At 43.7% G+C, this 22,722-nt stretch overlaps 1 protein-coding gene across 1 annotated transcript in view; it reads left to right on the top strand.

Moving 5' to 3' along the window:
* The window catches only part of CDC123 (cell division cycle 123), a 94,306-nt gene that overhangs the window by 6,000 nt on the left and 65,584 nt on the right, over window positions 1-22,722 (top strand). Inside the window, exons 3-6 of the mRNA XM_030568492.1 lie at window positions 1,311-1,371; window positions 2,794-2,826; window positions 10,528-10,623; window positions 12,921-13,027. Of these exons, the coding sequence (XP_030424352.1) occupies window positions 1,311-1,371; window positions 2,794-2,826; window positions 10,528-10,623; window positions 12,921-13,027 (297 nt within the window). The remainder of the gene's footprint in view (window positions 1-1,310; window positions 1,372-2,793; window positions 2,827-10,527; window positions 10,624-12,920; window positions 13,028-22,722) is intronic.

Raw genomic sequence — 22,722 nt, 5'->3', positions numbered from 1 at the left:
AAACATACAATCCTGGATAAAATACAGTCTTTCTGGAAGGTGAATTTTCTTAGCTAGAAACAAACACGCATGTCTTAGGCATCATCTTCTCTCAATCACGATTTGTCTTGCTTTTAAACCTGGATGAATCAGCATCTGAAAATTAGATCTGCAGAGCTGAGATGTAGTTTGCTCCACAGGTTCTTTGTCATTGACTTTTGATGAACAGCAGAAACTCTGTCTGCACTGCAGGTGCTACAGTGGCACAGCTACAATGTAGATGCTTGCTACAGCAATGGAAGGGGTTTTTCTATCCCTGTAGTAAATCCACCCCCTTGAGAGGTGGTGACTAGGTCGACAGAAGAATTCTTCTGTTGATGTAATGGTGTCTGTACCAGGGCTTAAATTGGCTTAACTACATCTCTCTGAGGGTGAAAAATCATACATCTGAATCAACATAGTGTGAGAGACCCAAGTTTTAGGTATAGACCAGGCCTGAGCTGCTTGCAGTATTTGTTCTCCAGTAACGCTGTCTCATTAGCAGCATGGCAAACATCAAACCTGTCCTGCTTGCTACACTGACTTCCCGCAGAATATGGAGTCATAGGCATGGACTTGATCCTTTCTCTTGAGGTGCTCAGTGATATGGGCCAAGGAACCTAAGAAATCACCTAAAGCTCTAAAATGAAGATTGTGGTCAACCACTCCACTCACCAGGCATAACAAAGCACCAATAGTCCAGCTTGTTTGTAAAGGGACAGAACTTTCTCACGCAGTGGTCTGAGACTGTGGAATCAATTCCAATAATATCTAAGAACCATTAAAAACCTCAACTTCTCCTCCATATGCAAGGCCTGCCTCTTTGACCTTGCCTACAAAACACACAGGCAAAGTTAAAAGCTCCCAGTTTTCCCCAGGGAGAGGAGCAGCATCAGTCCTGTGGTTTTCTAGTTACCTCATTTAATGCACTGCTGGGAGGCACTTACCACACCCACCAACATGGTATAAAAATCTGAATAAAACAGTCACATAATATTCAAAGAGTTTGAATGGTTTCAGAAGTGAAAATGATATGCTGACAAAAAAGGAGAATGATTTTGTGACTGAGGCTTGGGACTTGAGAGATCTGTCTTCTATTCTTGGCTTTGCCACTAACTCACTGTAACTGCATCACAGTGTATTGTGAGACTTAATTCATCCACTTATAAAAGCACTTTGAGATCTTTAACTGGCAGTTATGGTGGAAGTCCAAAGTGTTCTGTCAAAATCAAACTCTCAATACTCAAGATTTCTAAGCGTATTTTCTCCCCCTTCTCTAACTTTTGTTTCAGGGATGATCCCCCAACATGTTCTCAGGAAGACAGTGATGATGATCAGGCAGAGGAAATACAGGTTGGTACAAAATGCAATAAAACTTGTGTGAAGTCTCTTAGAAAGTAAATGTGTTAATACTTACCATGTCTGTAGAGATCTATAGGGAGGCATAGCACTTTACAGAATAATAAAAACATGGTCCCTGCTGTGAGCTTAAAACCTAGGTTAGATCAGGGATCGGCAACCTTTGCCACGCGGCAGTGAGGGAAATCCGCTGGTGGGCCGGGAAGGTTTGTTAACCTGCAGCGTCCGCAGGTTTGCCCAATTGCAGCACCCACTGGCTGCGGTTGCCGCTTTGATTGGCCGAACCTGAGCACACTGCAGGTAAATAAACCATCCCGGCCCTCGAGCGGATTTCCCTCATGGGCTGCATGCCAAAGGTTGCTGATCCCTGGGTTAGATACATCCTGACTTCAGGGAGGGAGGAAAGTTTGCATAAAATATTGCTATGATATTTGTTTCTCACAAGGCACATATATTATTAGTTTATTAATTGGTTTTGTTATGCTCAGAAAGAAACAAGTGGGTTTTACAGGGGGCATTTGAAGGAACAAAGAGAGGCTGTGTACCAAACAGGATCAGGGAGGACATTCTAGGCAAACGAGGCACCCTGAGAAAAACAATGTAAGCTCTTGAAGAGAAAAAGAATTGAAGCGAAGTTAGCTGACCATCAGTCTAGAACTGAGAAGTGGTGGGAATTGGGACAAGATTTAGGCAGGGACAGAGCTGTCCCAAGCTTTACACTGCACATCTCATTGGCTTGCTCCTCTGTCATGTTCTGGTTGTAATTTGGAAAGGTGACTTCAAGACTTATTTCTACAGTTAAGGACGGTGATACTAATGCTGAATCCAGGGTTTTGTGCTGTGCGTGGCTTTTCATAGCGCCATAATACGTGAACCATTCAGCCTCTCCCTTTTTCATTTAGGCTATTATTTTTATTATGTCTTGTCTACCCGGTGAGTTAGTGTGTGGCAAGCTGGGGTATGGTTCTACAGCATGACAGCCTGCTGCACACTAACTCGCTGTGTGGATTCTGTTACACTGCAGTGAAAGTTCTGGGGGGTGGCTCAGAAACCCAGCATGCTCTGGGGCTTTCACTGTACTGTAGCAGGGTCTACACATCAGGTTAGTGTGCAGCATACTAGGTGCGCTGTAAATTCACACTCTGGCTTACTGCATGTTGACTCATTGTATAGACAAGCTCTTATTTGCTATCTTCATTTATGTGAAGTGTTCTGTCTACAAAAAACATACCTGTCTGTATGTTGGGTGCTGTACCCACTCTTGTCTTTATGATACAAGATCTCCAGGACAGAAACTGGATTTGTTTGGCAGTTTTACCTATTGTGCAATGTTATGCAGATTTATGGTGTTACATAAATAATATACTAGGACATCGAAGAAACCGTTATAAATTGTTCCATTCCTCTTTCATTTAGTGGTCGGATGATGAGAATACCACAACACTTACGGTAAGGATGCTTTATGTACCTAAAAACATGGGATTTTGTGCACATTATTCTTTCTGTAACTTGAGAATTAAGCTAATTTTCGGAAGGTTAAATTTTCCCATTGTTACAATTAACATGTATCAGGCCATTCCAGATTTGTAGCAGGGTGGATGTTTCTCATTATAGAACCTGGTGGAATCTCACTTTTTGTCCAAAACACACCAGTGACCGGAAACTTATTTAAATTGTAGTATGAAAATCAAGTTGTTCTTGCTTCCTTTGTGGATAATTAAAAATAAAGATGGGCCGTTGTTTAAAGATCTGACTCTCACCAGGCTGTAGGAAATGAACTGAAGTTCAGCACTAAATATAGCCATCTTTCATTCTTGCCACTTCCAACATGTCTCCCCAATTACATAATCAAACCTTAGACAGAAAAGATGAAGGCCCTGTAGCTTTCTGCTTTCAGAGCTCTCCGCAACTCCACTCTCCTACACCTTTGCCATTATTTCCTCCTATGTCCCTTTCCTACTATCTGCTCAAATTGTCATTTTTATCTTCTCCTGTCTTCATCCTTTTTGTGCAGCCCCCTGCTCTACAGGATCCTGACTACTGTGAACCAAGCCCCCTCCCTCTTCTCTTCCAAATCACTTCTGAAAAGTCCATTTATTCCACAAATATTAATGTACTTGCATCCCCTTTTGCTGACCATCTGTGCCATGCCCATCCATCTTATTAATGTGGTAGAACCAAAGTGTTTTGATCAGTTTTGTGGCTCCATTGTTTACTCCTGGGGGATTCTGCAACAAAAAATTAAAAATTCTGCACACAGTATTTTAAAATTCTGCATATTTTATTTGTGATTATGTTGTGTTATTTGACACCAGTTTCAATTATTTTGATACTTTCTGACAGGTATTTAGAAATAAGTTATGTCTCTAACAATATAGACAACAAAAAAGATTCAGGAAGTGTGTTTTGACAAATAGATTCCTTACTAGCGATATTAATACAGAACTTTGAGTAATAATTCATTTAAACTACAGTACAGAACCGTATTTTCCACACCTCTCAGAAGCACTGCAAAGGCTTGGGGGAGTCAGGGGTATTGGAGGAGCTGTGGGAGAGGGAAGTAATTGCTGAGAAGGAGCCTGGGTATGACCTTGAAGGTTTGTTGGGTATGGGTGGGAAAAATATGGAACAGGTTTTTCTGGGCATGGTGATGGGGAGGGATTATTAGGGAGCATCCCTCAGGCAGATCCTGGCTGACCCCTATCCCCTCCCATTCAGTCAGGCACATCTGCTCCTGTCCCATGTGACCCTGCACTCCCGTGTGTCCCTCCACCCCCACTCAGACACCCTCTCCCCCATCTCTATGTGTCTGTGCACCCTCTTCCCCTGTGTCTCTGTGCCCCCACTCAGCCAGCCCCATTCCCCCTGTAGCTCTGCAACCCCTCCCCCTCTGTCCATGTGTCACAGCCACCCCCCTCAGCCAGTCCCCTCCCCTCATATACATGTGTACCTGCAGCCCCTGTCCCCATGTGTCTGTGCTCCCACACAGCCCCTTCCTCCTATAGCTCTGCACCCCCTCTGCCCATGTGCCCCGCACCCCCTGTCCCCATGTCTCTGTGCCCCCACAGAGCCTTCCCTCTGTAGCTCTGCACCCCGTCCACCCATGTGGCTCTGCATCTACCTCCCCCCGTGGCCTTGCACCTACATTCTCATTCAGCCCCTGCCCCAGTCTGTCCTCTCGCTCTAGCCCTTATGAGTCCCTGTCTGACCCCCCCTAGCAGCCCCACCCTATCTGACTTCCCATATCTCCTGTCTCCTGACCTGGTTCAACAGGCACGGTGAAGAACGCAGGCTCTTTCTCTTCCCTATCATAGCTGGGGCTTGCCAGGAGTGGCTGTTGTATTCTAGTGCTATAGCACTCTCTGTGGGCAGCAACTTTTCAGCAGAAGCTATTTTCTGTAAAATAATAATAATCGTAATAAATAAAAATATGCATGGCACATGAAATATGTGTACATGAAGTGGCACAGAATTCCCCACAAGAATAATTGTATTAAGCACTGTACGTGTCCTGGTCCCTGCTCTAAATAGCTTATATGTTCACTTAGAGTTTACAGCTTTGCATTTTGAGTCTATAGAGATGTATACGTGTTTAACTTTACACTTGTGAGTAGTGTCTGTTGATTTCAGAGGAGCTATTTACACACGTATGTCGTTTTCAGATTGGTGCCTTAGATTGTAAATTGTTCAGACCAGGGATTTTGTGTGTGGTTCGTTGCATTTTACCTTTGTAAAAGTGTCATGTTATGTTTACAGTGCTGTGCAAATAGTGTCTGACTGTTGAATCAGATCTCATAATTACAGTCAAAGAAAGTACACTCAGAAAATGCTGTATCCAACAAAGGGGTGTAAGTTGGTGTAACTCCACTGACTGCAGTGAAACGATGCCAGTTTAGACCAGCTAAGCATCATGTCCAGGCTATGGATTGGAGTTCATCACCTTAGTTGTTCTATTTGGGTTACCGTTACAAGAGGCTCTATCAGAGTTAAAGGATTAATATTTGTAGAAAAGCTTATATTATATAAAGGTCAAGAGGTATATGTGTTCCGATTTTTGAGAAATGGCAAGCTTTCCTAGGCTGGAAATATGAGGAAGCAGGGTTAATGGTTTGTATGTTGCTTTTTCTGTTTCAGTATTAAGATGTTTTGATTGCATAACTATGATTCTTTATGCTACTTAAAGTAAAACTGATTAATTTTTATACATTTATTAAGATCTGAGTTATATGATCTTACAACTTAGTCAGTAAAATCCTGGCCTAGTTGAAGTCAATGGCAATTCTCCATTGAACTCAGTGGGACTAGGATTTCAACTCTGACGTGTATACTTTTGTTTTTCCTCTCTGCCCCTCATTGTGTTTTAGGAGATTTATTTGTCTTGAACAAATCACTGATTTTTATATGCTCTAATGCCCTTTTAAAATATGTCTTTCTGATGTAATTACTAGGGCTGTCAATTAATCGCAGGTAACTCGCATGATTAACTCAAAAAAATTAATCGCGCTTAAGAAAATTAATCACAATGAATCACAGTTTTAATCACACTGTTAAACAATAGAATACCAACTGAAATTTATTAAATATTTTGGATATTTTTCTACATTTTCATATATATTGTATTCTGTGTTGTAATTGAAATCAAAGTGTATATATTTTTATTACAAATGTTAGCACTGTAAAAACGATAAACAAAAGAAATAATAACAAGGAGTCTGGTGGCACCTTAAAGACTATCAGATTTATTTGGGCATAAGCTTTCATGAGTAAAAACCCCCACTTCTTCAGGTGCATGGAGTAAAAATTACAGATACAGGCATAAATATACTGGCACATGAAAAGAAGGGAGTTAGCTTACAAGTGGGGAACCAGTGTTGACAAGGCCAATTCAGTCAGGGTGGATGTGGTCCACTCCCGATAATTGATGAGGAGGTGTCAATACCAAGAGAGGGAAAATTGCTTTTGTAGTGAGCCAGCCATTCCCAGTCCCCATTCAATCCCAAATTAATGGTGTAAAGTTTGCAAATGAATTTTAGTTCTGCAATTTCTCTTTGAAGTCTGTTTTTGAAGTTTTGTTGTTGTTGAAGAGTGGTTATTTTAAAATCTGTAAAAGCAGCAAAGAATCCTGTGGCACCTTGTAGACTAACAGACGTTTTGGAGCATGAGCTTTCATGGATGAATACCCACTTCGTGCATCCGACGAAGTGGGTGTTCACCCACGAAAGCTCATGCTCCAAAACGTCTGTTAGTCTACAAGGTGCCACAGGATCCTTTGCTGCTTTTACAGATCCAGACTAACACGGTTACCCCTCTGATATTTTAAAATCTGTTGTTGAATGTCCAGGGAGATTGAAGTGTTCTCCTACTGGCTTTTGTATGTTACCATTCCTGATGTCTGATTTGTGTCCATTTATTCTTTTACGTAGAGACTGTCTGGTTTGGCCAATGTACATGGCAGAGGGGCATTGCTGGCACATGATGGCATATATTACATTAGTAGATGTGCAGGATAGTTAAGGGTTAATAGAACAGGAGTACTTCTTGTCTCTTTTGCCTGTAAAGGGTTAACAAGTCCAGTGAGCCTGGCTGTCACCTGATCAGAGGACCAATCAGGGGACAGGATACTTTCAAATCTTGAGGGAGGGAAGTTTTTGTGTGTGTGCTGTTAGTTTTTGGTTGTTGTTCTCTCTGGGTTCTGAGAGCGACCAGACATGCAACCAGGTTTCTCTCCAATCTCTCTGATACAGTCTCTTATATGTCCAGAATAGTAAGTACTAGATAGATAAGGCGAGTTAGGTTTATGTTTGTTTTTTTTATTTGCAAATGTGTATTTGGCTGGAAGGAGTTCAAATTTGTATTTTGCTGAAAGGATTTTAATTTGTACTTGTATACTTAGGCTGGGAGGGTATTCCTAGTGTCTATAGCTGAAAGACCCTGTAACATATTCCATCTTAAATTTACAAAGATAATTTTTACTGTTTTTTCTTTAATTAAAAGCTTTTCTTGTTTAAGAACCTGATTGTTTGTTTTTTTTTATTCTGGTGAGACCCCAGGGGACTGGGTCTGGATCCACCAGGGAATTGGTGGGGAGAAAGGAGGGAAGGGGGAGAGAGAGGTTAATTTTCTCTCTGTGTTAGAATTACTTTCTCTCTCAGGGAGAGTCTGGGAGGGGGAGAAGGAAGGAGGGAGGAAGGTGAATTTTCCTCTCTGTTTTAAGATTCAAGGAGTTTGACTCACAGTGATCTTCCAGGGTAACCCAGGGAGGGGAAGTCTGGGAGAGGCAACGGTGAGGGATTAAACTGAATGCTGGTAAAAGGGGCCAGACTGATGGCGCGATAGAATTCAGTCCTCTGTCCACAGGTCAGGCACTATACAGCACAGGCATGTTGCCAACACAAGCTTCCCCAACACTGGCCTGCCATTCTGCTTGGCGTGGTTTTGCCTTTCTCAGCAGCATGTGGCTGCAGGTCACTTGCCAGAATCATCTGGATATATCCCACTCCCACTTAATTCCCTGCCATTTCAGGGGCCTGAGTCACCCCTTTTCTCTGCCTATGACACATAATAGTTTAGTCCCCTGAGGGCTGTAATACACCTCTACCCCGATATAATGCTATCCTCAGGAGCCAAAAAATCTTACTGTGTTATATTGACCTTGCTTTGATCCACCGGAGTGTGCAGCTCCCAGCACTTCTTTACTGCGTTATATCTGAATTCGTGTTATATTGGGTCGCGTTATATCAGGGTAGAAGTGAATTTTGGTCTAATTTCAGTTGTTGGGTTTAGTGTGTGGGTGGTGGTGGTGGCTTGTGATATACATCAGGTCAGACTAGATGATCCAGTGGTCTCGTCTGGCCTTAAATTCTATGACTATATGGCCAAGGCAGCGTTGGTTTACTAATGGTTATAAAAGCAGCGTGAGTGCTCTTACATTGAGAAAACACAGGAAAAACAGGTTTAAAAGACTTCTTTTGGTGTCTGACTAGTTCACAGCATGAGTTCTGCAAAAAGGTGGTTTTTGCAAAGTTGATTCTTTGAAGCTGGTTTCAGTCCATCAGTTCCTAATTTCTTTTAAAGATTCTGGATGATCTAATTTTGTCCTAGGTTATGAGCTCTCTGGGGCAAGAACTTCTTTTGTATTGTTTTGGTATGGTGCATAGTACAATGGAACGGCTCAGTAATTTTTCACAACAAAGTTAGGGACTAGTGTGTTTTGCTTATGTTAAACAATGTGTACAATCATTTTTATTGCAAATTCCTAACATTACTGTGCATTGGAGCAGGGACATGAAATATGACCAGTTTTGCCCTAGTTCCAGAGTACGGCCTTTGCTGCCTGAATTTGGCATTCTGAGTCTGAAAATCGCAGTTTGCACATGCTCAGTTGAGATTTTGGCTGCTAAAAGCTCAGAAGATGCCATCCACACTGAGCATGTCCCATCACCTCCCAGCACCTTCTTGCTGATCAGACTGCATGCCCACAAAGTGACAGACCATCAATGTTCCCAGCTGTCCCTCGGTGAAAGTCTCCGGAGGGGACCTTGAAAAGTAACTCGATGGTGCAAAAAATTGCTTGTTCAGGTTTTTTGGGGCAGAGTTGTGGCGGGGGGGGGACTTCAAGTATGATTCCTCTTGAAAACTAAAAAATGCGGTAAGTAAAAACTCAGAACATATGAAGCTAAGTACAACTTAAATCATTCCACTTAAGTGGGGAATTTTTTTTAAGTGATTTGGTGGGAAATCGTGTTGGGAGAAACTAAAAAAGGATAAAATATTCTTGTGGATGTAGGATTTTATTTGCAGTGTGGGATGCGAGGGGAGGAGAAAGATCTTAGCTTAGCTTTAACCTAGGTGTTATTTTTGAGATGCATTTTGTATAAACATTGATGGAAATAGCATTTTCTAAACACTGCTTACTATGACATCATTTATTTATTCTTCAGGATGAAAAATCTTTGGCAAATGTCCACAAGTCTTTGATATTCTTTTGAAGGGCAGAGATTTAATCCTTCCTCTGTGCCAGCCACCCACAGTAATAGTGCTTGTAGCATCATGAAGGATTTTTTTTTTCTATTTTTGGTGTTCTACTATACAGTAAATCACTTATTTTTAAACAAGCATCACATTCTTTTTCAAAGCCAAAGATTCCCAGCACAGTCTATTCTCTTGGTGCAAGTTAACACATATTACTAAAGAGCATCTTCAAGGCCCCAGCCCTACAAGCTGTTTCCCATCAGGGGGAGCCACATTGCATGAAGTCGTATTAATTTCAGATGCAGAACAGTTGGGAGAGTAGGATCTGGGATTGTGTATATAGATGTTTTAAGATTTGCTCTTCTCTACAGGGATGATGTCATGTTAAGTGATAAATATTAAAAAGTGTGTATATTTTGTGTATATAATATATATACATAAAATATACACACACAAAATACACACATATATATTCCTAATAAATTAAGTTTAAGTTTTGTTAGGTGTTAAGATCTGACGCAAATCTTGTTATTTAATTGGTTTGTTTACTTTTGCACTTGTATCAGTTTCAACGCTGAAATTAGACCAGTCAGTTTTCTTTATTGTTTCACTTTCTAGCTTTCATACCTTGGCATAATGCTACAATATTTGGGTTGCAAATTTTTCAGGGGAAAGTCTAAAGCCCCCTTTCCTCTCCCCCCCCCCCAAAAAAAAGATCATTGTTTGAAATGTCTAAAACCAGTATGAAAAAAATTCTAATCTTGTCAAATGTTTCATTATCATCTATTGTCTTGACTTAACCTACAAGTGTCTCTTTAAAAGTTGCTTATTTGTTTGACTTGCAGTGTGGCCAGTTCTCATGATTTTATCATCAGTCTTGTGATATATTTTTTTTCTAAAGCCCCAGGAATCTCAGTTTTCATTTTAAAAAACAAGTAAGTTTCTAGCCCTCATTATTACAGAGAGAAGCTTGAAAACATGTACTGCAAAGGTTCAAGCACCAGAAAATAAAAATTCATTTAAAATCTCATGATTTTTGGAGCCTGCCTCATGGTTTTTGAATGGTAATACTGAATTTGCATATGAATCTGTTGCAGCTGTAATTTACATCCTTAATTATATTTCTAAAGCTAACCTTTTTCCTGATTGAATGGGAATTACCTTCTGTTCTCCATTTAGGCACCAGAATTTCCTGAGTTTGCACTTAAAGTTCAAGAAGCTATCGCTTCCCTGGGGGGCAGTGTCTTCCCGAAGCTCAACTGGAGTGCTCCAAGGGTAAGAACACTGATTAAATCCTAAATGTTTTAACAGAATTTGTTGTAATCAACTCTTTGATGTGTCTGGGACATGGGAGGAGAGTAACTGCACTGACGGAGGCTGGTGCAGTAGCAGAGTGCTCAGTGGAGTGCTTCTGCAGTACAATTTGGTGCAGTCGAGTGGCACACTCTGATGTAGTACAGCATTGCATCACCCTGGTACTGTTTCGTGAGCTGGAATTTATATGGGAAGAGGTACAGTATGCACACCCTTTCCAAACATTCAGCTGTTCTCTTCATTTGATAGGCACTTATTAGTGGTTTGTAGAGAAAATAAAAATGTCTAGAATTAAGGTCTAGAATATATACAGCTTAGCAGGAACTTTAGCTCTTCTTTGCCAAGACAATTCTGAGATATGTAGATAATTGAATTGCTTTTCTTTGTCAAAACAAAGTGTTATGAGATTAAAATTCCGATGAATAGTGTAAAGATTATTTTAAATGTAGTAGTCTAAAAAGGTTTTTACTGATAGGCAACAGGCACTGCTTTGATTATTGTGGTTTCTCCATAATTCACATACTTCAGTATTTTTTGCTTAGAGAAAAATCAGTCTTTAAAAAAAAAAAAAAAAATCTTCTCCCCTCCTCTCCATCTCCCCATCACATCTCCCACCTCTCACAAAAAAATAAGAAGAAAAAACCTAGCTGCCTGTTTAAACTTGCTGTGTTATCAGGATATAAAATACGTTCTTCGTTCTGTCCTTTTTAGTTTAAAACATGTCTAAAAATTTGATTCTTAATGTTAGTTTACCCTAAAGTTCTCCTGTCAGATTCCTAAAGGGAATTTCTGCCCAAAGGACCCAGGAAATTGCTTGGAAATACTGAAGAAAAGACTTGTTCCTATTCTGATTTGCACTGATTTCAGTAGGTGTCCATGCACAAAACAATTATTTTCATTGAGTCATGTGCTCATGATCAGAAGAGAAATTCCTGCCAAAATCAGTTGGGTCTATCTTTATAGTCCTACTTGTCAACTCATATACCTCTACCTCAATATAACGCTGTCCTCGGGAGCCAAAAAATCTTACCGTGTTATAGGTGAAACTGCGTTATATCGAACTTGCTTTGATCTGCCAGAGCGTGCAGCCTCTCCCCTCGGAATGCTGCTTTACTGCGTTATATCTGAATTCTTGTTATATTGGGTCACATTATATCAGGGTAGAGGTGTACTTCAAAATGGTGTGCAGTACAGTAACTCCTCACTTAACGTTGTAGTTATGTTCCTGAAAAATGCGACTCTAAGCGAAACGCTGACAAAAAAACTAATATACTGTGTGTGTGTGTGTGTGTGTGTGTGTGTGTGTGTGCGTGCGTGCGTGCGTGCGTGCGTGCGTGCGCGTATATAAAAAACAAGTTTTAAGCAAACAATTTAATACTGGGACACAGTGATGATGATTGATTGTGAAGCTTGGTTGAGGTGGAGAGGTCAGAGGGTGGGATATTTCCCAGGGAATGCCTTACTGCTAAATGATGAACTAACAATTGTCTGAGCCCTCAAGGGTTAACTCTCACACTCTACAGGGCAGCAGGAATGGAGGGAGGGGAGACAACATCGCAGACAGACACACACCGTGTGTGTGTGTGAGAGGGAGAAATTCTCATTTCCCCTTTAAGTACGCTGATCCTAAAGTACATTGCCTTGTTAATTAGATCAGCTTGCTGAAACTGCAGCTGCTGCCAGCGAGCTTCCTCCATCCTGAGCCTTGTCCTGTGTCCCCCCTGCTCTATGGAAGATGGGGTAAGCAGGGTGCAGGAGCAGGGAGGAGGAGGATACCCTGACATTAGCCCCCCTCTGCCTCCCTTCCGCCCCTCCCCCCACAGCAAGCAAGAGGATCCGGGGAGCAGCTCTAAGGCAGAGGGCAGGAGCAGCACATGGCAGTGGGGGGAGGGACAGCTGGACTGTCAGCAATTGATTGCCTGCTGGACAGCTGCTGCACAGGGAACTTAGGGGAGCAGGAAGCTGATGGGGGAGCCGATGGCGGGGCTGCCAGTCCACCCTGGTTCCAAGCCCCCACCAGCTAGCTGCAACGGGCTGCTCTTCCTGCAAGCAGTGGACAAAGCAGGTGGCTGCCAAACGACATCAGAAGGGAGCATTGCACAACTTTAAACGAGCATGTTCCCTAATTGATCAGCAATGTAACAACGAAATGACGTTAACTGGGATGACTTTAAGTGAGGAGTTACTGTAGTTGTAGGTCAGCTATTGATAAGTCACGTAAAGGTGCATTTCAAATGATATAATTCCTTCTTGTTTAGGATGCCTATTGGATAGCAATGAATAGTTCTCTGAAATGTAAAACCCTCAGTGACATCTTCCTCCTCTTCAAGAGTTCAGACTTCATTACTCGTGACTTCACTCAGCCGTAAGTATAGTTCAGACAGACAGTTTTATTAATCTGATCAAGTCTAAACTAAGAGTTCCTATAAATAGATCTTCTCTGAAAAGTAACTGTAAAAGACATTGTGGAGTTTGATTCATTGTCTCTCAGTGACTTCGATACACAGCTAAAAAAAATTCTTTTTTGTTTTTTAACTGCCAGCTCTGCACAAATTTGGATTCCAGGATGAGAATGAAACCAGATTTTGTTTCTAGTGATGATGCATGAGAAAAAAGATTCTGTACGCCAAATTATCCCCTCAGCAATACCAGGGCAACCCACCTCACTGCGATATAGGTGTAATGGAATTGTTTGCTAAGTTCCAAGCAGATAAGAAGGAAATAGACTCTGTCTTACTCTCTTTCTTAGCTGTGCTGATTCTGCAGTGTTAATGAGTAAAAAGCAGTAAAATATTTATTTATTAAAGTAATGGGTTCTGACCTGACTACATATAGAGAATGCCTTTGTGGACTAAATGCACCATTCTCAGAGTTGAATCACATTTTAATCAACATTTTTCTCTCTCAGTTCTTTGTTGCTAGGGGGTTTTATTATTACTTGGCTTCACTGTGGTCCATCATCACGTTCAGTCACTTCATTTACAGTTTCTAATACTTTTGGGTTCAGTATTTCTGGCTGGGGGGAAACTGAGACCTCTGGTGCTGTGTCACCTCTCCTTTTTTTCTGGAATTCCTTGATACCAGTTCCTTTTGTTGCATTTGGACAAATGCTATTGCCTGCAACTGTGTCTTTCTGTGGTCAGAGATAGAATTATAAGAGTACAATGGGATTGTGCGCGGGGGGGAGGGTTTCAATCTTCTAATTAGATGGGGACAGTCAGTTGGGTAAGCATCTGTGACTTCCAGACCTCTAAAACATGTTACTCATTCTAAATGTATTTCCTTGCAATGAAAGTGTTGTGTTTAATGAAGAGACGACTCTTTTTTTCAATTTTTACTTGAAGCTTAATTAGTGTTTAACTCCAGTTGCTGGTGCCCTGCTAAGAATCATCTTGGAAATTCTACTAAAACCCTAGTTTTATATATTTGGGAGGAAGCTTTATCCAATAGTTGTTGGCTACTTATTTATTGTATGGTAGTGCCTAGGAACTTCAATCAAGAGCAAGGGACCTATTGTGCTAGGTGCTGTCAACTCAGATAACAAAGATGACAGTCCCTGCCCCAGAGCAATTACCATGTAATGAAGCCTTTTCTTGTTTAAAACTTGAAATTTAATTGTGCTGTTGCTGTGCAACTGCTTTCTTTTCTGATTCTGCAACTTTGGCAGCAGACTTTGCCACGTGTCAAGGTCCAAAAAATTCTCACCCTGGTCCACAAATTTCTGTGTGGAGCTTAGCAATGGTTTCAGTCCAGTAGTGAAGTCAAAGCAGCTCTGGAAGTTATTATGTCCATGTGCATTGTCCTATCCTGGAAAATTCAGACTTTTCCATGGATGGAGTATTAAGTTTTGTGCAATATTGGCAGTCATTGCAAACACACAACTCACAATTTTGTAGGCAAAACAGAGAATTGTATTTTTATATTATGGTAATGCCCACAACTTGCTAGGCACTGTCCAAACACTGAAAGTCATAGATTTGAAGCTTCTTAAGACCAGAAGGCACTGTTGTGATCGTTTAGTCTCACCTCCTGCATAACACATTCCTCAGTTAAAATCCGGGTTCAAGTCCAATAGCTGTCGTTAAATTAGAGCCTATTGACTAGAAAAAAATCCAATCTTCATTTAGATTTTGTGTGATGGAGAAACCACCGGAACCCATGGTAAGTTCCAGTGGTTAATTACCATCACTGTTAACAATATGCTCATTATTTCTAACCTGAATCTGTCTAGCTTTAACTTCCAAGAACATGGGACATGGTCCTTGCTCAGAAGCACTTATACTCTTACAAGCTAAAAAGATAAATGGTGGAGGAAAAGGTGATAGCATATATGCAAACTGATCAGGGTGGTGATAGCTAAATTTTAATGTTTTTGTTTTGATGGGAGGGATTACTCATTGGAATTGAGGTGGGAGACAGGATGGGATTGTGAGAGTAACAGAGGAAATGGCAGAGGAAGAGTAGAACTGTATGGAAATGAGATTGAACTGAGGAGGAAGGGAGGGAGGTTGGACTTGCGGAATGAGCTGGGGCAGGTGAGAATTTGCAGTAGATAGGACCAAAAGCCAGTAACAATACAGTGAATGAGGAAAAACCTATCCAGAGCCCAAGTTTTCAGAGTCAAGTGAAGATTTCTGGAGGCTGTGACAACTCTGACAGCTGCTCTGGCTCCTGCTGTTCACAGGGGATGGGAAGCTGCTTAGCCAGATGCCTCAGGCAGGTTCCTCTCCATCCATAAAGAGTTGGAAGACCCCAACTTAACCCATGTGGTGCCTTCTGTTGTAGCTGGCACAGGCCGCTTTGGGGAATGAGACATGGGTTTGGAAGCTTCCATACTTTCCCCAACAAGATCCTGCTAGTGACTGTTCTCCAGAGATGAGGGAAGGAGGCTGCTAAGCCTACTGAGCACGTGCATTGTTGCCCATTGCACATGCAGGTGCAATTTATGTGTTATCCTTGGAAATTTCGGCCATTTAAAATTTGCTGCTACTTGTTTATTTATAAATCTTGGGAAAATGTACCCAGTAATTACTAGCAGGAGGACTAGATCTACTAGCTAGAGGTAGGAAATGCAAGGGTGGGAGTAGCTCCGCTAGCAGAGTCCAGGGCTTGTGCCTTCATGAGAAGAACAGCTGCTAGGGAGAGGTAGGATCTGGGATTTCTACCAGGATGGTATCCTTAAAGTCCCCAGGCAGAGTCAGTCTTCAGTATGAGCATCCAGCTAGTACATATTTTATCTTTTTTTATAAATATGAAGCTTTACACCTCTGAAATTGCTGGAAGAAATCATCTCCCCCACACAGATCCTACTGGCCGAGTTTCTGCTATTCTATCCTTCAGTCTCCTGCAGTGTGGGAGTGGAAATGAGCAAGTAAGTCTCTCCTTTTCTACTCCCTACCTAGCCTCTATTTCCAAGGTCTTCCTAGGAGTCACATTGGGAAAACATAAATTGTGGTGTGGTTTCTAAAGCGCACCAGTGAAACTGATGAGATCCTTGTTAATTTGGCATTCCTGCTGTTTGACAAAATTTTAATTAGCTGCAGAGACACGAGCTGTCGGTAGTCTGGGGAAGACAACACTACACTGTGTGTGTGATACTGTTAGGTAATAAAGCAAGTCCTCACTCACCTCTCCAACAACCAAGTTCGTGCGGAGTTGGTATTTGGGCACACAATTCTGTCAGAGACCAGACACAAATGCGTTGATCAACGGGCTCACACTAACCCAAAAGCTTTAGAATAAGTGTGGCCCCTTTATTAGGGGTGAGCATCAATATTTATACACAGAAGTAAACAAAGTGATTAATAAAAGATAATGGTCATGCATAATCAATCAAGATTTTACAGGAAAAGCAAGTTTAACAAGTAAATGCATAGAGATAAAGGCTAATGGCTACTTAATAAAGGGGGTGTCATGAGTAGTTTGCAGGTCAGTGCTTTGTTCGATAAAGGGTTCAGAAAGGATTATGCAGAGACGGCCAGTCTGGGTGTGTTTTGGCTCCAAAGTTCACCAAAAGTTTAGACCCAACATTCCTCCATTTGTAGCTTTGAGATAACTATTAATCAAAAAGCTACACCCTATTTCAAGATCTCAAGGGCCGCTTGGCAATTTCAGCCTGGGCCAATTTGAAGAGAGTAAGGCTTTTAGCTGAAGTGGGAAAAGAATAAACTGACTTACATGAGTTTATGAGGGAGGGGACACACTGAATACAGCAACACAGTATTATAAGGACTGCTATGGCCCCAACAACACCCACCAAGAGGTTTTTAACCCACCCAAATCCGGGCAGCCAATTCCATAAGGCTCCCCACCAATTATAAGGTGGCTGGCCAGAGGAGTAGTTTTTAGCCATTTCCCTTAGGTGTTTGGTACGTTGAAAAGTGTCAGAGTAGGTGTCATTTACAAAAACACAGCATTCTTTATTTATGAGGGCGCAAGTTCCTCCCTGGGCTGCTAACATCATATCTAAAGCCATTCTGTTTTGCAAAGCTAACTGGCGCAGCTGGGACATTTCCCCGGCCTGATTCTCAAATAGGGTTGCAGTTTCATTGGTCAAAGATTCTAATAGTCCCTGTAGACGGATGATAGCACCCTTCAAGCTAGTGTGACCAGCCCACCGCTGCCAGGACAAACCATCACGGAGATTAATATCTCTGTCAGTTTCACGAATGTTACGAACGTGGGGAAAATGAGGGGGAGTGAGGGAGATCTGAGAAGGCGGTGCTAGCCATGCCAAATAACATGACCCTGCCCAATCAGGGGAGAGAAAATAATAAGCCTTGGGCCCGCACACCCAGTATGTTCCATATAATGCGTTTTGGGTATTCCATTTCTCAAAGTAGGAGGTAACCCACCACCCGTTGTACCACTGTTCCCCTGGTAACGCAGAGGGGTCGTTGTGTGAACTGCAGAGGCACAATTTGGTAGTGTTGTCCTCAAAGGGCAGTGTAGTACTGCTTGAGCAGTTGTAGAAGGCAGTTGTGTATCCTTTAACAATTAGTTGGACACCCTCGAGATCTGAGCAGGGCTTTTTTAAAAACTGACTCTGAAAACCTGCCCCTCCATGAAAAAGTTGAAAAGGTTGGATCGGGGTGAGGGATCCACATATGGGATAAGTGGGATGCGCAAGGCTTGAAGCCAAGATTTTTACTAAAGGCAGTGCCATTAAAATATATGTTGCATTTACTTGTTCCCACAAAAGTTGACCCTTTTTCTTTAACAAAACACAGTGATCCTGTTTGATTGGTTACCCTGAGATATTTGTTAATTGGCACTTCTGTTTTGTCCCATGTAAGATTGGGTTGGACTGGATCTTTTATTCTAGTCGGTGGCATCCAAGTCATATTAGCAGTGGTTAGGGGAATGGGTGTGAAGGGGAGTCCCTGTGCTGCATTTACTGGAAATTGAGTACATACCCAGCAATCACTTCTATTTCCTAAAATACGAGTTTTAACCTCGTGGGAATATCTAATAAAAGCATTATCTTCATAAGCAGAAAATAAACTAAAAAAGCATTAAAAACATACAGTTGTCAGAATAAAGGGTCCTCTCATTTTTTCCGAGTTAATTTAAGTCTAATGTCTGAGAGAGGAGAGCTAGTCCACTGGTCGAGGGCAGTGTCCTCAGTGGTGACAAGAGCTGCTGGTCCGTCACTGTGGTCCACTACGGCTGGCTTGACGTGGGAGTGGTGGATCCAAGATTTGCGTCCTTCCAGGAACACTGCAGTCTGGGTTGTCAAAAGAACCTGGTGGGGTCCAGTAAACCTTGGCTGGAGGGTGTCGTCACGAACAAACTTTTTGGCCCAGACGAAGTCCCCTGGTTGGAACGGGTGGATTTGTTCCTCCAGCGGCACGGTCTGGGAAAACTGCGAGGCTTTCCAAAGGGTACGGAGGCGAGCCTGTAGGGAGAGAAACTGACACGCGGTCATATGATCCCCTCCCAATAGTGAAACATCAGCACGTGGTAGCGCCCCGCCTTTGAAAGGGGGGTGTCCATAGAGCAGTTCAAAGGGGGATAATCCCAATGCGCGGGTTGGGCGAGTACGAAGGTGAAACAGGACCAAGGGAAGTACCTGAGGCCACTTTAATCCTGTTTCCTGACAGTATTTAGCCAATGTAAACTTAAGTTCCCTATTCATACGCTCAACTTTCCCGCTAGACTGGGGGTGGATGAAAGGAGTGTGAAATGCCCAGTCCTTGTTCTAAACGGCCAAGGACATGACCAGTAAAGTGAGGTCCGCGATCTGAGTCGAGCACAAGAGGGATGCCAAAACGGGGTACAATATCTCTAAGGAGAATCTTCGCCACTGTGGCAGCAGTACAATTAGCAGTAGGAAAAGCTTCGACCCAGGAAGTCAGAGGGCAAACCAAAACAAGGAGGTGCTTTTTCCCAAAAGCCTTTGGCATATCTGCAAAGTCAATTTGAAGATGTTGAAATGGAGCAGCAGGCGGAGGTCTTCCACCCTTAATTTTGTTAAGAGGCGGAGCAGGTCCATTACGCTGACATGTGCTGCATGCTTTCACTATTGATAGGCAATAGGGTTGAATGCCTGGAGCATACCAAAAGCAAGCGATAGTGTCCACGAGGGCGTGCGTGCCGTAGTGACCCCCTTTATCATGGTGCCAGCGAACTGCCACGGGGTATGTGGAGCGAGGGAGGCAGGCTCGGCCATCTGGCATAAGCCAGGTCCCTTTGACCAGAGTGGCCCCGAGGCTTTCCCATGATTTTAGTTCAGCAGCGGGTACTGGTACGGGGTGGGGTGGAGTAAAGGAGGAGGTTGCAATAGCCAATGTGGGCATGGCTAAAGGTAAGGTGGCAGCCTTCTTGGCGGAGGCGTTAGCCAGGGCGTTCCCACGGGTAACGGGGCTGCTATCTTTAGTATGGGCCCGGCAGTGAACTACAGCCAGGACAGAGGGTTTTTGGAGGGCGTCCAAAAGCTTGTGGATGAGGGGGAGGTGCTGAATGGGTTTACCGGCAGCTGTCTGGAAACCTCGAAACTTCCAGAGGTGGATATGACAATGCAGAACTCCAAAAGCATATTTGCTATCAGTAAAAATGGTAACGGTCTTACCAGCGGCCAACTGGCAAGCTCGGGCCAGGGCATAGAGTTCAGCGGCTTGGGCTCCCCAGTTGCCTGGCAGTGAGGCGGCCTTTTGAATGTCCCATTCAGAGGTGACAGCATAACCAGTGAAACGCTTGCCATCAACATAGAAGGAGCTTCCGTCCGAGAAGAGGATGCAATCGGGATTGTCCAGTGGCACGTCAAACAGGTTGTCCCTTATCTGTAAGATGCTGGAAACTACTTCCACACAGTCGTGCTGATCCTGGAGGACTGGCAGGTCAGGAAGCAAGGTAGCTGGATTAAGGGGTTCACACCTTTCAAAAATTAGGTTAGTGTCTTCTAAGAGTTCGGCCTCTAGCTGTTGCTGACGATGGGCCGAAAAGACTTGGGTTGTGCCCCTACGCAGAAGGGCTGACAAGGCATGAGAGGTCCAAACCGTGGTAAAATGACCCAGGGTTAGGCTCTTTGCCTTTGTGATCAGCAGGGCAGCTGCTGCCAGAGTCCGGGTGCAGGATGGGGTTCCCTGAGCGACAGGGTCGATTTGCTGAGAGTAAAAAGCAAGCGGGAAATGGTGGGGCCCGCTCAGCTGGGTAAGGACACCACTAGCAATTCCGCCCCTCTCGTGGACAAAAAGGTGAAAGGGTTTGCTGTAATTGGGGGGGCGGAGAGACATGGAGGAGGCCACACTGTCCTTGAGTAACTGAAAGGCTTGAATAGTGTCCGGGGACCACTGCAAAGGGTCAGGAGCAAGGTTAGCAGTGAGTCGGTGGAGCGGTTTGCTTAACTCCCCGCAGGACGGCAACCAGGGGCGACAGAAGCCAATTAATTCTAAGAAACCTCGAAGTTGTTTCTTGGTGTTCGGTAGAGGGCAGTTTTGAATAGTCTTTATGCAGGCTGGGTCCATCTGTCTTCCCTCTGGGGTTAACAGGAAGCCCAGATATCGGACCTTCTGTGAGACCCACTGAATCTTTTTAGGGTCTACCTTGTGGCCTCTGGTGTGTAGGTATAATAAAAGTGCCTTACCATCGATGCGGAGGGCAGCTTCTTCGCGATTACCTAATAGGATGTTATCTACGTATAGGACCAATGTGGATCCCTGCGGACTGGTGAAACCTTCCAAGTCGTGGCGGAGGCACTGGCTGAAAATCGTGGGGCTGTCTCTGTAGCCTTGAGGAAGTCGTTGCCAGACATAACTTTGTCCCTCCCAGGTGAAACCAAAGAGATACTGAGAGTCTGGGTGCACAGGAATGCTGAAAAAAGCTGATTTTAAGTCAATAACAGTGAACCACTCAGCATCCCAGGGGATTTGGCTGATGATAGTAGCTGGGTCAGGGACTACTGCATGAAGAGGGACCACATACTGATTAACAACTCGTAGATCCTGTACAAAGCGCCAACGAACAGGGTCTCCGTCCTTTTTAGGAGGCTTTTTGACAGGCAGTATAGGGGTGTTACAGGGAGTGCGCTGAGGGCGGACTAGCTTTTGTGCAATGAATCCCTCAATAATGGGGCGGATGCCCTCCCGGGCTTCCAGTGACAGGGGGTATTGAGGGACTGACGGGGGGGTTAAGGAAGGCTTTACCTGAATCCTTACGGGCTCTGCCGAAAGGAGCAGGCCAACATCAGTGTCAGAAATTCCCCAGAGGGTTGAAGGCAAGTCAGTGAGGTCAGGGGAGAGAGAGAGGGGTGTTTCCCAATTACCCTGAGTAGGGGCCGAATCTCCTAACACTGTCATCAATAATCCTACCCCTTCAGGAGTGCAGGTTAAAGTAGCCTCAAGCTTACAGAGTAAATCCCGGCCCATCAAAGGGATCGGACAAGCTGGGGAAAAAAGAAAACGGTGAGGAAAACATTTATCAGCATAAACAACATTCAAAGGCAAAGTGAGTTCCAGAGACTGTGGGTTGCCCTCCACCCCAGTCGCAGTTTTAACCTCAGAGGATAGCCAGGGAGAGGGGGCATGATTTAAAAGAGAGAAAGTAGCCCCAGTATCAATGAGGAAAGAGACAGGCAGTCCCTGGACTGAAAGGGTTAAACGAGGCTCTTTGCTGGGAGGGGAGAAAGTGAGAAAGGAGTCGGCTAAAGACATTAAGGAAATAAGACCATCACATTGTTTGCCTTCGCCCCCAGGGTACCGTCATTGAGGAGGCTGAGTTTGCTGCAGCTGCTGCTGTTTCCCGTAGTTGATCCAGGCCTGGGGAATTGGCTGAGCTGGTGGTGCAGGGGTGTATTCCTCACTTGTGTAAGCATCTGCGGATGCAACCAGAGCCTCTGGGCGTCCCCAGGGGCATTCACGTTTAAAGTGACCAGGCTGTCCGCACTGAAAACAATTTCCTGATGGCTGGGGTCGCCAGGACCTTCTTCCTCGGGCACCCTGGAATCCCCTGCCACGGCCACGGCCTTTGCCTCGAACACCACCGTGAAAAGCTAAAGCCATCAGCTTATATTCTTCCTTTTTCTCTTTCTTTTTACTACTTTCCCTTTCTTTCTCCCAGGCAAAATCAGCTACGTCCAACACTGAAGTGACTGACTCACCTCCCCAACCAGGGCGAAACTTTAAGAAGTAATCCCTTACAGGGGGCACCGACTGATTCACAAAAAATGAAATAAGAGTAGGGTGGTCTGCTTCTCTCTCAGGATCCATCTGAGTGAACATTCGGGCCCCCTCCAATAGCCTCGACCAGAACTTTCTGAGCGGCTCATCAGATTCCTGCCGAATCTGCATGAACTTAGCCTGATTAGGCGAGCGGCGAGCCATTTCCTTGAGTCTCTCTAACAATCGCTCTCTATCTGCTCGCAGCTGAGTCAGCCTTAGCTGAGTCCAGTCTAGGGGATTCCAGCCAGCGGCCAGATCCCGCCTATCCATCCAAGTAAGATTAACTGCATTGCTATCTCCCCATGTCCTTTCTGCCATCCACAATCTACTACGTTCCTCTCCGGTCAAAACTCTACTGAACAACTGATCCACATCCGTATAAGTAGGATTATAACTTAAAAAC

This window comes from Gopherus evgoodei, chromosome 1 (genome assembly GCF_007399415.2).
Source record: "Gopherus evgoodei ecotype Sinaloan lineage chromosome 1, rGopEvg1_v1.p, whole genome shotgun sequence".
Classification (NCBI taxonomy): Eukaryota; Metazoa; Chordata; order Testudines; family Testudinidae; genus Gopherus; species Gopherus evgoodei.
The sequence above is the reverse complement of the archived record's forward strand: the minus strand, read 5'-3'. Positions and strand labels throughout refer to the sequence as shown.